The sequence below is a fragment of the Chlamydotis macqueenii genome, chromosome 18 (genome assembly GCF_036417535.1).
Source record: "Chlamydotis macqueenii isolate bChlMac1 chromosome 18, bChlMac1.mat, whole genome shotgun sequence".
Taxonomy (NCBI): domain Eukaryota; kingdom Metazoa; phylum Chordata; class Aves; order Otidiformes; family Otididae; genus Chlamydotis; species Chlamydotis macqueenii.
The window spans coordinates 8,377,514-8,392,344 of NC_141573.1; the positions used below are offsets into that span (position 1 = coordinate 8,377,514).

Genomic DNA, 14,831 nt, shown 5'->3' on the forward strand with positions numbered 1-14,831 from the left:
GAGCCGGCAGCAGTGTGTTTACTGAGCCTTGCGATTATTTCTGCTCTTCCCATTAAGACCCCAAAATTTTTCAGTTTTAGAAAGAGTAGTCAAAGAAATTGTTCAAATCAGGCTTTTGGATACCGGCAGTTTTACTTGTGTCTCTGTCTGTGAGCTGGAGGAAATGGTGCTTTTTCTAGGATTTCCTGGTGAGAACCACTGTTAAAAACCAGGTGATTATTGCTAATATGATTTTGTTAATATAGTTAATATGTGGATGTATTTCAATTTTGGAAACTGAGGTATTTTTAGAAACAAGGCTGTTTTGTTTAACCAATTAAGTTATCTTGCAGAAAAAGTAAATGGTATTTTCTGAAAAACTTCAGTGTAAATGTTTGTAGAAAAGGCTGTAGAAAGTGATAGTACTTATCTTTCTAAGGTTTTTGAAAAAATAGCAAATTTTGACGCGTTTGAAGAATGACAGTTGGAATATGGTTCACCCACAGAGAAGGTCTGAGTGTGACTGTAACAAAGACAGGGACAACTTGGAAAAGCGTGGTAAAGAAAAGAAATCTCCCTTTTCCAAAGTGTCTTCCAGCGCAGACCTCTGGGCCAGTGAGGAAAATCCCAGTGGGTCTTTCCGTAGAATCTGAGGTTGTGACTTTCTTCCCCTTTCTCTCACTGCTTCTTCACCTCCGCAGTTGCTGGACATGTTCGGGAGCCTTTTGGAGCGACCGGTAATCGCTGCAGACGCTGCTGACAAATACTCTGTCCTCATCAGCATGTTCAACAGGGCCTTGGACCACGCTAGGCTGATCTTCTACAGGCACACCCAGGCCGAGCTGGAGAGCGGTTGGTGGCACATGCGGAGTAAAATTGATGTTACAGGAAATTGGGTTTAGGTTTTGGAGGGGAAATAATTTGCTTTTTCTAAGGAAACCAAAATTTCCCAAATTGCAAATGTTTTCAGCCTCTATAGCTCCTAGTGGAAATGGAAATCCCTGGGGAAGCTCTACTCTTAATATTACACCAAATAATCTGTTGAAGGGAAAAATATCATTCATTAAATGTTTATACATGATTTGTGACTGGGAATGAAGACACTCTGAGCTTTTTGCCCAGCAAGGCTGTGACAGGAGATTTCTCTCCACGCTTATGTGCTGCCTTCAGCACCCCATGGGACTTGCAAACCCACTCATGTCCCTCACAATAGGAATTTACTGCATTTCCCTCGTAACACTTTAAATGCAAAGTATGTGAGTGGGACTTTGTAACCAAGGGTTTCACCAGCCTTTTGCAGGTTTATTATGTCCCATGAAAGTTGGCACAGGAGGGAACGGGCAGATTCCTATTAGATTATGAGGATTAGAGAATGTCTTTTTGAAGAAGAACCCATTCACTTGCTTCAGAAGGACTGTACTGGAACTGGGCAAGTCCAGAAGAGGCAGCACTGCTGGAGCCAGTGCGGGTTAACACAGGGAATGGAGAGATTTATGGAGGATGAGTCCATCGTTTGCTGTGAACTTGGGGGGTGTGGTTGTGTGGGAGTGAGATAAGATGGTCAGGACCAGCTCCTGGTCAGAAATCCCTGCATCAGTGTGTGTGGGGAGCAGGGAACGCATCCCAGGCGAAGGATGCCTCTGTCCCAGCTCTGTTTTTAACATATGCCAGACTTCTCCTTTGATCTCAGGTCCTTGTCTGAGGTCCAGAGGCACTAGGAGACTTCCCCTGGTCACAGATCCACATCAGTGTAGCAGATGTTGGATTTAAGGAAGGAAGCTGGGAAATCAAAGCAGTTTTGTGCAGATGAGTTTCTGTTGATGTATCTTTGGGGTTGCAAGTGCAGGGTTCAACCAAATGCTGTTTCAATGTGCCCTCCCCAGGATCCCCCACTGTGCACAAGAACATGCCACCCGTGGCTGGAGCGCTGCGCTGGGCTCGGGAGCTGCGAGCGCGAATCCAGGTGCCATTTGGTCGCTTCAGGCACATCCCACATCTGTGCGTGGCTGTTCCAGCTAAGTTGCTTTATGACCATCTTGATATCTTTTCTCTAATCAATCTGATTTTCTTTCTGTGTTGAACATTACCCAATGGTTATAGCTGAAATAATTCTTAGTCAAGGAGGAGTGAAGTGATTGCACTGGTGCTTTTCAGCTTCCCTGTGATATTTTTTTTTTTTTTCCTAAGAAACTCATTAATTGGATTGGTTTTGAAGTGGTTTGAGAGGCACAGTGGGATAGTACGTGGGCTATTCAGCTTTCAGACATAGTCCTAGGCTGCAATTGAAAGAGGCATTGGAACCTTTCCCACTGTCATCCCTCTCAGCATGTTCTCCAGGACCATCTCGGGAGCAGCCCAATCCTTGGCTGCGAGCCCCAGTTCTGGCATCATCCAAGCTGTGAACAGCACAGAGGTGCTGAGCTGGACCCGTCTGAGATGGATCAACGAAGCTGAGTTTCCAGGTTGGTGAAAGAACTTCACTAGGCACCAACCGAAGACAACTTTCTCAGCATTAAACAAAGGATCAAGGAGAGAAACCAGTGCTGGAATACTTATCACCCAAATGCTTGTTATTATGGGTGGTCTTGGAGAAGTGGGACCCCACGCTCGCAGCTGCCATGTCTTACGGCACCGTATGAGACATCATTTAAGAGCCCTGTAAGCAAAGCAGGTTGGACTGAGGACAACTGAAGGTGCTCCAGGGAGTGAACCTTGTCGCTCACGGGAATAGCTTTCCTTGTGCTGGACAGGATTCTGAGTAAATGAATCCACTTTTTTTTTTTATGTGCTTGGCCGAAATAAGCCATCTCCATCGCTGTGCGATACATGCAGCCTTCTCTCAGCGTGTGCTGCCATTAAGTAAGTGTCTTTAAGTGCACGGTTATTTTGCAGCAGTAAAGACATCAGTGCAATGAAACAAGCTCTTGGACGGAGCCCAGCACAGAGCCCCGGTCATCACCTCTGCTTTGAAGCTGAATGGTCAATTTTGTCAACCATGAAGAAGGACCCAGATCTGCATTTTGCATTGGTTTTCTTTCCTCTCTTTAGTTAATAAAATGCCCTGCAGCGGGGGTGACGTGATGCTGTTTCCTACACACAATTTGAAAGGGAGAAAGGATTTAAAAGGAAAAATGAAGATAGTTTTACTGGGGTCTGCAGAGAGGACTTGTTTACTTCCAGGGGTTTGATCAGCACTTGCCCGGTGGTGACAGCTTGGGCACTGCTTTTGCTGAGTTTTGTTTAAATTAATTCAGGTTTTGTCAAAACATCCTCCAGAATCAACAAGCATTTTTAGGAAAACTTGGGTGTTGTAGATGAAACAGTGGGGAAAAGAAGGCCTTGTAGCAGTGGCACTGGCCAGCTGCCTCCCTGGGTTCGGAGGCGGTTGTACAACCCCAGAGCTAGGGCTCTGCCTCCCGTGCTCTGGGAAGCCTTTGCTCTTCCCTGCCCGGCGGTTTGAGGGGTGCAAAGTTGGCGTCGCGAAGAGCCGCATCTACCGGGAGCCACGTGCTGCTTCTTTCTGAGCCTCTTTGACCTTAGAAAGTGCTGGCTGGCAAGCAGAGGTTGCTGTGCTCTGTGCAAACGTGGAGTGGGAAACTGGGAGCATTAGGTGACCAGTGTTCCTCCAGCAGCGCTGAGTCCTCCTTCCTCCCCCAGGACGTGGTTCTCACTTTGCAGGTTGTCGTTGAAGCGCCTCAGAAAGAGCACACTGGGGCTTGCATAGCCTTGTGCAGAGGAATGGTTTTGGGTGACATGCCAGGGGTGAAACGCAACGTCCCCAGTTAGAGGCTGCCTGCAAACTGGTGGGTGGTCTTGGGGAGGGGTAAATACAAACGACCGCCTCACAGAGCTAAACGTAACGCTGAGTTTGTCCGTTGTGCCACCAGCTGCTTGGACTCTGCTGAAGGAAGAAGGGTGGTAGAGAAGTACGAAGAAATGATCCAGCGGCTCGACAGGTGAGCGGTGGCTCAGGCAAGGCTGTGACTGTATGAAAAAATGTTCTCCATTAGGTCACCTTCCAGCACGTTTGCCAGCCTAGGGCCTGGGAATATCTCTTTCTAAGCCAGAGGGAATTTTCTGATGATAGAGGAGGAGGAGGAGGAATCCTGTTGTTCTATACCACAGTCTTTCCATGACCTCTTGAAAGGAGAAGTTTGCATGGGATGAACGGCAACTGTGCAGCCTGGAAGAAACATTGGAACAAGCTTCTGTTGAATGTAGAAGCTGCTTTCGTAGAAAACCTGGGCTGACCAGAAGTCTCAGTCCATTTGTGCCCATTCACAGGGTGTATTTACAGTGGCTGTAATGTGTATGTTCCACAATTTGGAGCGGGATTCATTGTCCCTGTCCTCAGAAGTGGATTTGGCTTTCATTTCATTACACGACTTGGTCTACTGGCTTGGTAGCTATGTGATGGATGTTTTTTGGGGTTTTTTTTCCTTCTGGCAGGTATCAGGAAAAACTCTATGTAAACTGGTCCCAGGCAGTCTCTGAAAAATCGCAGTACAACCTTACTCAACCACTCATCCGGCGAGATCCAGAAACCAAACTGATCACAGTCAATTTTGACCCCCAGGTAAAAACTGCTGCCAGTTTGCTTTCCCGTCGGCATGCAGGCGTGTCTCCAAGCTGTACCCCGCCGTGTGCGGGAGGTCTGGTGGGATTGGTACTAGACCTGTTCTGCTGAGGTCCATGGAACCCCTTCTGTGATGAGTAACATGAATTTACCGTCCTCTTTGTGGGCTCAGTCTCCTGGTAAAATATACCAGGATTACAGTTTAAGCAGAGCAAATTCCAGTTAAAGCCAGTGGCAGAAAGGCCCTGCGAGATGTTTAACTGGTGTCAGCATCTTTTGCTTAGCAGCCTCTTCATGCCCTCCAGAATAGATAGGAGCATCCCATTTTGCCTAGTTGCAGAATATATTTGCAACTCTTTAGCACAGAATAGTCTTCCAGAGCTCACCTTCCATGGAGGAGAGGGAAAGAGGGGAAGACAACCTTGACCCCATGGTGGGAATGTCCCAGACATTCCAGTGCAAAGAAGGGAGGGCAGCTTGGTTCTCTCTCGCTTGCCCTCTTGCTCCCTCAGTCTCCTAGTTTTCCCTTTCCTCCCACCCCATCCTTCTCTGCCTTTCCAGAGTGCCCCCTGCACTCTTCTTCACCCCTTCTTTCTTTCCCCCTCTTGTCATCATGTTCATTGTCACTTTAGTATTGTGGATACTCTGAGTGTGTTGTGACTTACCTTCCTGACTTGCATTGCATGTTTTTCCCCTTTGCTAAGGTCAGGCAGTGGTGGAGAGGTTTCGGCAACCTCTGTCTGTCACCTAGGGCAGTGACAAAGGCTCCTGGCCATGCAGTCCCTGGGCTTGTGGCTTCACCTGCTTCTGTTCATACCTACAGCTTTCCAGTTTTCTATTGAAAGCAGAGACAGGGAACTGAGACCAGAGGGCATGAACGGGGTGGGATCTATCCTGGTTCTGGCTAGGATGGAGTTAATTCTCACCTGAGCTGGGAGAGCTGGAGCCGGTGGCCCCTGTGGCTGGGGACACAGCTGGGACAGGTCACTGATCAGCCACCAGCTGGGATCCTTTACCCAAATTGGCCCAAGGGCCACCCCCCCCCTGGGCCACCACGCTGAGTGTATAAAGTGGGGATGGGGCTGAGGGGAGGTTGCTGCTGCTGGGGAGGGAGCTGGCTATCAGGATCCCCTGTGAGCTGTGGCACTGTGAGTTACCTGCTTCAGTGTTTTCTGTTAGTGGGTTTTTTTTTTGTTTTCCATCTCTATTTTCTTTCACTCTGTTGTGGTTTTTTTTTTTTTTTTTTTTTTTAATCTCAACCCAGGAGTTTTCACTTCTTTTCTTTACCAGTTTTCCTCCCTGTCCCACTGTGGGGAGGGAGTGGGAAGGAGCAACTGTGTGGTATTTTAGCTGCTGAGCAGGGCTAAACTATGGCAGATCAGAGATATTTCCCCACGTCTTCACAGGCAGGGGTCATACACCCTGCCAACCTAAGGGAAAACTGGTATTTCAGGAGCTGCACCCCAAGCTCAGCTGCAGCCAGGAGTGGTCATTGCCCTTGCTGTTGCCCATACAATGTACCAAATTTCTGTTACCCTACCAACACGTGCAGTTCCAGGAGCATTTTACCTCTCACTAGCCACTAAACTGAGTGAAGGTTTTTAGTCTTAGAAGTTATATATCGCACTGGAAGACCTGTCTGCTCCCTTCATTGCAGAGACTTGTTTATGCTTGGGTTTATAATTCAATAATTCCCCCAGTCTGGTCCCCTCACAACTCAAACATGTGCCAGCACTGAGTGCTTTTGGTTGGGCTGGGAGAAGTTTCCAGCAGAAGGATTTGAGTCACTCGATTTGGGACCGTGGGTTTTTTTTTGTTGTTCTTGGTGGGGTTTTTTTGTTGTTTTGTTTTTTTTTTTAATGCCAGTGAGCCCAGCAAACCAACAGAACTGGAGCCGTCTTATCTTCCACTTAGATAACTGCTAAGCTCCGCTTGCAGGCGCGGTAATCCTGAAAGACTTCGTTGATGAGGATAGCAGAGGGGACCAGAAATCGTCATGGCTTTTAAAGGCTGCATGGAGTTTGCTGGCTGGGTAGTTAATGGAACTGTCTGTCTTTGGTTGGGAGGAAAACCAGAGGCAAAGGTCACCGGGAGACAGATGGTATGGGCTAGAAGGTGCCCAGGCCCTTTTCAGAGTATGCTGCTTTGTGAATAAAACAGCAGGAAACCCCTCAGATACTCAGAATGGATTGGAGAGTGTCTGCCAGGTAAATGGGGAGGATTGTCCCGTGTTCAGCTCTCTGTCTTGTTTCTCCAGCTCGTTTCAGTGCTGAGGGAGGTGAGCTACCTGTCTGGCAGCCAGGTGGGAGCCATCCCGCCGACGGCAGCAGAAATCTATTCCTCCAAGGAATCATACCGACAGATGGTGGCCAACTTGGAGCTGATGGTAAACAGATACAACAAGGTCCTGAAGACAGTCCTGGAGGTGGAATACCCTCTAATACAGGGGCAGCTGCGGGATATTAACTTGAAGCTGAAAGAGGCAGAAGAAACGCTGAACTGGAAGATGGAGGGTGAGCTAGCCCTGTGATAGGGAGGAGGAGTGTGTACACATGGGTCTCATTAGATTCCCCCACGTGCCCAGCCTCATCACCTGATTCCCAAATACAGTTCCCAGCAGAGCAGGGGACTTTTCAGCAGAGCCAGCATTGGGGAGATGAAGAGCAGCCCCCAACTTATCTGCTCCTTTCCATGTTCCCTTGATCTGCTGAGGTTGTGGGTAGAATCCTGCTCCCTCCAGGTTCAGCCTGGGCTTTTGGGGAGGAGACGCTGCCCTGTAAGCAGTGCCGCCAAGGAGATGGCAAGATTGGGGTTGAAGCATCTGCTCGCTACCTGTGCTGTCCCCCTGTGCCAGCCCGAGTGACCCACGGTGTGGCTGCATGCCTGTGTCCCCAAGGCACTGCTTTCTCACCCAATTGTGCAGGGGCCCAGCCATCTGGCACTGGGATGGACTTGTCCCAGTGAGAGCCAGGGCCACCTTGTTATCTTCTCCAGAAGGATGAAATACTGCAGCTAGCGGTGGGGTTTGTGCACTGTGACTTTGGGATGATTTAACCAGCCTTCTCGCTTGATCGGCTTTAACTGCAGAGCAGAGCTGAGGAAGACAATTTGTTTCCTCTTGGTGAAAGCAAACTGCTCACAGGTGGAATATATATTTCTGTCATCAGGCTTCTGGTATGAAAAGAAACAAGTGTCCTCTCTTGGGAACATGCAAAGCAGGAGTCCTTACTTTGAAAAACTCTTTCTCCATTGCACAACAAGGATGGAGGGGTTTCCTGCAGGTGAACCCTAAGTTCCCTGCATCGAAATGCAGCCCTTGCTGGTACCTCAGGCTGGCACGGCCTGTGTGTTAGGTTGTGGGTCCCTGCTCTGGTGATGGTGGCAGGGACACTCAGCCTGTTGTACTCATCCTCCCCGTGCTGCTCTCTCCAGTAGCAGCCAGTGGGAGATCAAACTTGGGTAGGGGGAAGTGGGAACTGTCAGACGTCCCCGCGGTGGTGGTACTCCTGGCAGAAAGCAGGGGCTGCACCTGTCCATACCATGGCTTATTGGAGTAGGAGGGAGCTAGAAGTGGCTCTGTTGGTCGAGGTGCTCAGTCTCTTGCGTTAATGATGGGTAAGAAACACGTGAGACCACAGGGAAAGAGTCAGAGGCTGGTCTTAGGCAGGGTGCACAAGAGCTTCTTGGCCAAGCAGCTCTGAAAACCAAGTCAGTGATCTCGTTTTTTTACCAGGTGTCTGGGATCACATCTCTATGGTGATGGATGGTGTCCAAGACCTTGAGCAGAGGACACAGAAAGCCAAAAACAATGTTGAGGAAATCCAGACCATCGTGCAATCGTGGGTGTCGCCCATATTTGAGAGGAAAGACTGTAAAAGGGAATCCCTGCTAAGCCTGGAGGACTGTCAGGACCGTCTGGAAAGGCGCTACAGCCTCGTCAGAGAGTCGGGGCAGAGGATTCATTCCCTGGTGGAGGTGAGGGAGGACCTTCCCCAGGGGTTTGTTGGCTCTGCATAGGCTCTGTGCGTCTCTCCGCTCTACTGAAGACATCCAGAGGTGTTTCACCTTCAGATTAACTCCCTTAACTAATTAAAAATCTTACCCAGCGTTAGCAATAGCTTTGATGAGTGAACTGGTGCGGCTGTGTGGTGCTGGGCACCCAGCTGGGCAGGATCAGGAGCAGCTGCAGCCCGGTGAAGGAGTCTGGCTCCCAGTCCTGGCTATTGCGGAGCCACTAGAGGGGAGTGGTGCATCAGGCTTTGGGACCCTGCTCGGAGGAAAAGGCCCCCTCCGATATATTCACCTGAAATAGAGAGGCAGCTGGCTGGGGCTGACCTTTCTGTTTCAGATTTGTTGTCCCTTGTGGGGGAGGAGGTGATGCTGACAGTCCAGGGGGAAGCTGAGGGGCACGGGAAAAGCTGATGTCCAAAACCTTGGTGCTTTCCAGTGGCTTTGCCAAAGCTGAGAGTCCACTTTGCGGGCCAGGAGAAAGACCAGAGCTCTACTCCTTACCTGCCCGGAGCGAGGTGTGATGCGTGTCAGGGACAGCACTTTGGCTTGAAGGGAGATGGGTTTTAGATCCATCTACTGAGGGTCGCCATCTGGCCTTGGATGCTGGAGGGAACAGTCTGACCATCTCTGGGATGCTGAGCTCTTGTGCTCACCTTACCTTGCTGTCTGCAGTCAGCCCTGGGCCTCTAACCCCCTTCTCTGCACACTGAATCTGTGTGAGGATTTTGCCATGCCCGTGTTGTTCTGCTGCCACAGCTGTAATGGAATCAGCCACCACCAGCTAACACCCAAAAGACCAGGACCCTTCCTAGACTGGCCAAGGAAAATATGGGACTGTGGTCATGGCGGAAGGACTGGGACCACTGGTGTGGTGGCACCGCTGGTGCTGCTCACAGGGGTGGGACCAGCTGACCATCCTTTATTGAATTTAAAAATTCTCTGGTCTTGAGATGACCATTTTTAGGGCAGAGGTGTAAGCAGACCACCTCTAGGCATCATCCACTCAAAATAACACTATGTGGGCCACCAGGGCTGGGTCTCCATGCATTGGGACAAGCCTTTGAGAGTGCTCCCTGCCCCAGGTGTGCAAAGCAGCTTTGAGCCCTATGGCCTCGGAGAAGAGGGACGAGAACATGTCACGGAACTTCTAAGCCTCTTCTGCACTCTGTTTTTACCTTGAAGTTATTTTGGGTTGTTTCAGATGACAAAGGAGCCCTAGACAGAAGGAGCAAATCAAGGCCGTGCCACCAGCAGCAATATCTGTCTGATTTCTCATCCCTCCACGAGGCTCTTAGCTGGGGGCAGTTTTCTTGTAGGACAGACTCAGCCCTGCTGTTTTTGAAGGTATCTTCTTTTTCTTCCAGGAAAACCAGAGCCTCTTACTTGCAGACCCAGCATCTGACGGCTGGAAGGCCTATGTGGATTATGTGGATGAGATGGTCCTGGATGGATTCTTCACTGCCATTGAGTGCTCACTCAAGTACCTCCTGGAAAACACAGGTGACTGCTGGTTCCTCTCCCCTGGTTGTGATAGCTGCTTTGGTCTCACCAAAGGGAGGTTTCTGTTTTGTGCTCTCCCTTGTACCTAAGAGTTGCTCTCTTCTTCCTGGCTTTCTGCTGTGCCTTCTGGGGAACCTCTAGACAGGGTGGGTGACTCCGTCCCCCAGTCAATGGAGCAAAGCATTGCGCAGGGAGAGGGATGGACACAACCATGCACCCTTTGCAGGGATTAATGGACAGAAAATTGAGGCATCATCCCAAGTCTGTGCTTGGGCATCAGCCATCTCCCGCCCTCCCATGCACAAAGCATCAAGGTGACACAATCTTTCATGTGTGGAGAGCCTCAGGAGCTGGTTCTGCTGATGAAAGGTATGAAAGGAAAACCCAGTCCCTGAGCAGTAGTCCGGCGAAGAGATGAGATGGGGTCAGGAGTGACTAAATAAGACCTCTTGCCTAAGGCTGCCATGGAGGTTCACTGACTGCTGAGAGCAGCTAAAGCACATCTCCAGGAACGCTTCCCTGCTGCATGTGGAGGCACACCAAGTTGGATAATTGCATCCAGTTCTTCACCATCTAGTTAAAACCATGCACGTAATTTCACATTTGCATTTGACTTCAGTTTCAAGTTGCTGGGTTGTTTTTTTTTTTTTTTGTGCCTTTCTCCACTAAATTAAAAAGCCTCTTGGTTCCTGTTGTTTTTCTTCTCTGCAAGTACTTATCCACTGTAATTGTTCGGCTCTCAGGCTCCCTTTTGGTTAGTTAGAACCTCCACAGCATTTTTTCTGGTCCTTGAATCGCTTGTGTCTCATCTGTTCTCCAGTATCTCCTGTAGGTACCAGAACATCAGCTTGTTTCCCAGCATCTCCTCTGTGTTGTGTGCACAGTGTCACTGAATCCAGCGAGTGCGTGTCTGCGATCACACCTGCCTGGTGTCCCTGTGGACCATGTGTGCATCTTGTGGTGGGATGTTAGTGATGGTTCAAGATCACTTTTTTCTCACCTTGAAAAAAGATCCTGGTGTCTCCATTCTTCCCTACCAGATCCCAAGGCAGGGCTCGCTCCCTTGTTTGAGGTGCAGCTGGATTTGGTGATACCAGATTTGATATTTCATCCCTCCTTGGACCCTGGCGCAAATGATGGCTTCTATGACATGGTGGAAAGTCTTCTCAATGACATCTACAGGATCTCATCACTGGTGCCCAGGCTGGCCGAGCACAGTGGCTTCCTCCATTACCAGGTCTGTGGCTGTAGAGCTCCCTCATGCTCTGTGGCAGCGAGGAGCTACCATGCTGCTCCTGCATCACTGCACTCTCCTCTCCTAGGCTGACATGGAGGACATGGCTGATCTGGCTGACATGCGCCATGACCTGATGGGACGTGTTCAGGCTGTGATGGCAGCCTGCTGTGATTACCGCAGTGCTTTTGAGCACTACTCCTACCTCTACGGGGATGACAGAAAGGAGTTCTGTCGCCAGTTCCTCCTCTACGGGCGCGTCCTCACCGCTGCAGAAGTTGAGGCCCATGCAGAGGATGGGGTCCCCGAGACGCCTCCCACACTGCAGCAGTTCAGACAGCAGATCGACTCCTATGAGAAGATCTATGAGGAGGTGAACCGCATCGAGCCCATCAGCATCTTCCACAGCTGGTTGAAAGTCGATGCTCGGCCTTTCAAGGCATCCTTGCTGAATGTGATTAAGAGGTGGAGCTTGGTGTTCAAGCAGCATCTCGTGGACCACGTCACGCACAGGTAAGAGCTGTTCCTGCCTTCTTTCCCTGGGACCTGTGCTGACAAAAGGGAATTTCTCTTGTCTTGGCTGGGCTTTATTGATAACCAATAGGCTAACATCGGAGGAAAAGAACGAGGCCCATACTGCATGCTGGCTCCATCACATCCCCTGTGTCTTCCGTCCTCTGGGCTCTGCTGGAAACTGGTACGGCTGAGCGTGTAAATTGGGAACAGTCATATGGACACAGTATCATTGACATCCCACGAGCTGATGCTCCTGGGACCTGCTGTGTGGTGTTAGATAGGATGTCTGTTTGTCTGTTCATCCTGATCCAACTCACCTAATCTCTGCAAGGGCTCTGTGCTTACTTTGTTGAATTTGATATAAGCCATCAGTAAAGCTGCGTTAATGCCGTGAAGTACTTCTGCATTTCTAAATGCATTGCTCGTTTGTGTGCACTGTGGATAAAAAAAAAAGTAATTCGGGTTGCCTGGCATGAGCAGTCATGGGGAAGGGAGTTTCAAGGTTACAAAAAGGAAGAGTTTTGGGTGTAAGTTTTGAATTAAGATGTGTTCCTGCCCCTGAATAGCTGCTCAGCCGCCAGATCTGTGCCGGATGGTGCGTCAGGTGATTTATTTGGGTAGTCTGTAAATACAGATGTGTAGTAGTGAAGATGGCTGCGTGTGAGGGATGGTATGACCTCCTGTGTTTTTTCAGCACCATAATTCTGTTAAATAATTTCTGTCCAAAGAGGTTTTGGTGTAGCTTGGAATGGGTGTTTAGGAGTCCTTATTAAGAGTCCTTGACTCAGCAGTTTAGTCTTTATTAGGTGAAGTATTTAAGGATACATTTTGGCTCAGCAGCCTCCCCAGAATTTAAATGGGCACTTAAAAAGCACGTGTTTTGAGGACAATGGCTGTGCTGGAAAGGACTAGAGGTCCAGGAGACCATCATGCCTCTGCCAACAGTGCCCGGTAGCTGGTGAGATTAGGAACAGGGTAAGCAGTTAGGGAAACTTCCCCCAGAAGCTCTTCTTGTCCCTAATGATTTATAGCTCAAGGATTTTGAGAGATGGGGGTCATACCTTTGTATTTAAAGACCTGGATGGATCTCTTTCTCCCACAAACGTTCAATTGCTTTTCTGAACTGCTGTGGATTTTCATCATCTGCATCCTCCTGCAGCAGGGAGTTACCCTTCAGTGTGTGAAGAAGAATCCCTCTTTGTTGTAGCTTTGCAACCTGCCAGGTTCATTTGTGGATCTTGAATTCTTGTATTGGAGGAGGCGAGATGAAAATTGCCCTTTCAAATTCTCTGCCTCTAGACCACTCCTGAGCTCACAGGTCTGTTACAGTCCTCCTCAGACACCTTTTGTTCAATGAGACAAGTCCCACCCTATTTATTTGTTCCTTGCAGGAAGCTGTACCGCATCTCTGGATCCCTTTGAGCATGAATTGTGATTCTGATGCCCTCAGCTTCTTGCCATGCAGTGGATAGGGTTAGCCAGGCCTTTCCCCTGTCCATGCAAGTCCAGCTGCCTGGTGTAAGGCTGATAATTCAGTAGGAACTGCTCTGATTTTGTGCTCTCCTGCTTTGTGTCCTATAGCTTGGCCGACCTTGATGAGTTCATAAAAACCGCCGAAAAAGGTTTGAGCAAAAAGGTTGAAAAAGGCGATTATGATGGCTTGGTAGAGATCATGGGTCATCTCCTGGCTGTTAAAGAAAGGCACAGCGTCACTGATGCCATGTTTGAGCCCTTGAAGCAAACCATTGAACTACTGAAGACCTATGAACAACAGCTGCCGGAGGAAGTCTATAGGCAACTGGAGGTGAGTGAAAACTTGTGGTGACCACACCAATTTCCCAGATGTCAAAGAGACCACAAGCTGCAGAGCATTGCAGGAATATTTAAGGCCTCACTCCATGTCATTAGAGGGCCTCAGCAGATAGTATTTTGCTATTGCGGGATGTGCCTTAATAGCTCTAAATTTTGGAGTTATACTGAGATTTTTCTTTTAAAGCAGAGATTAAGCCTTTTGTTGTGTATGAAAAACATAGAATTGCCTGCTCCAGCTCCCAGCGATTACTCTTGGAAAAAATTAATGCATTTTCAAATACATCTGTTAATTAGGTTGAATTATAATTATTTTTAAATAAGCCAGTTCTTGGCAACTGTGGAGATGGGAAGGATAATGTTGGCAGAGGAGTTTGCCTTCTCATAGAACTTAAGTCCTTCACTGGGTCTGTAGCACCAGATCTGCTTGATGTAGAGGACGTCATGGGGAGCAGGTTATGAAAGTATTTATCACCTTTCCACATTTGACTCTAATGAATCAATTTTCTTTTGGGAATTCCTTTCATTTCTGGAAAGAGGACCATGAGATGGAGGTTAGAAAAGACTGTGAGGTGCCCAGCCAGCCTTTGGGAGAAGGAGACAAGCACTGGCAACAGTCAAAGTGTTGCAGTGCAGAAGTGTGTGGCTACAGGGTGATGGATCCCCTGTAGTCATGGGGTGCTGTGGGCAGAGGGGTCTGTGTAGGACCCAAGGTTTAAAGAAAGACCTTCTGGGGAGATGTTCCTGCCTTATGCACCTGGGCAGCAAAGGCTCCAGTTCCCTGCTCCAGACTTGGATGGGAGCTGAGTGGAGTTTAGTGATTCCTTGGCTTTCTGCTTCTGCAACTGTGATCCATGGGTGGTCAGGTCACCAAATCTGAACAGTTCAGGGACCTAAAGATAGCTGGATTCCTATAGAATCCCTGAAAACCAGGAGAGCTGTGTTACATGGATGTTCAGGCTGATCCAACAGCTTCAGTACAGCATAAAACATGGTGCTGTGGGGAACCTGGCTCTGCTAATTCCTCTGCACGAGAGCTGCTTGTTTGGTGCCTCTTGGTGCAAGTGCATTCAAACAACTGGTTTATTTTTCTGGTAGAAGAAATGAGGGATGCAGGGCAGCCATTCAGATGCAAGAGATAGTAAAACAGCAATGTTCTTTCTGTCAAACAACAGCAATGTGTAGCTGAATGATTCATTTGCTCCT

The 14,831-nt window shown here is 48.9% G+C and overlaps 1 protein-coding gene across 1 annotated transcript in view; it reads left to right on the forward strand.

The window, feature by feature from the left end:
* The window catches only part of DNAH9 (dynein axonemal heavy chain 9), a 169,583-nt gene that overhangs the window by 12,823 nt on the left and 141,929 nt on the right, over positions 1 to 14,831 (forward strand). Inside the window, exons 9-18 of the mRNA XM_086762087.1 lie at positions 681 to 831; positions 1,863 to 1,977; positions 3,867 to 3,935; positions 4,429 to 4,555; positions 6,813 to 7,068; positions 8,289 to 8,530; positions 9,931 to 10,066; positions 11,107 to 11,303; positions 11,389 to 11,813; positions 13,398 to 13,620. Of these exons, the coding sequence (XP_086618213.1) occupies positions 681 to 831; positions 1,863 to 1,977; positions 3,867 to 3,935; positions 4,429 to 4,555; positions 6,813 to 7,068; positions 8,289 to 8,530; positions 9,931 to 10,066; positions 11,107 to 11,303; positions 11,389 to 11,813; positions 13,398 to 13,620 (1,941 nt within the window). The remainder of the gene's footprint in view (positions 1 to 680; positions 832 to 1,862; positions 1,978 to 3,866; positions 3,936 to 4,428; positions 4,556 to 6,812; positions 7,069 to 8,288; positions 8,531 to 9,930; positions 10,067 to 11,106; positions 11,304 to 11,388; positions 11,814 to 13,397; positions 13,621 to 14,831) is intronic.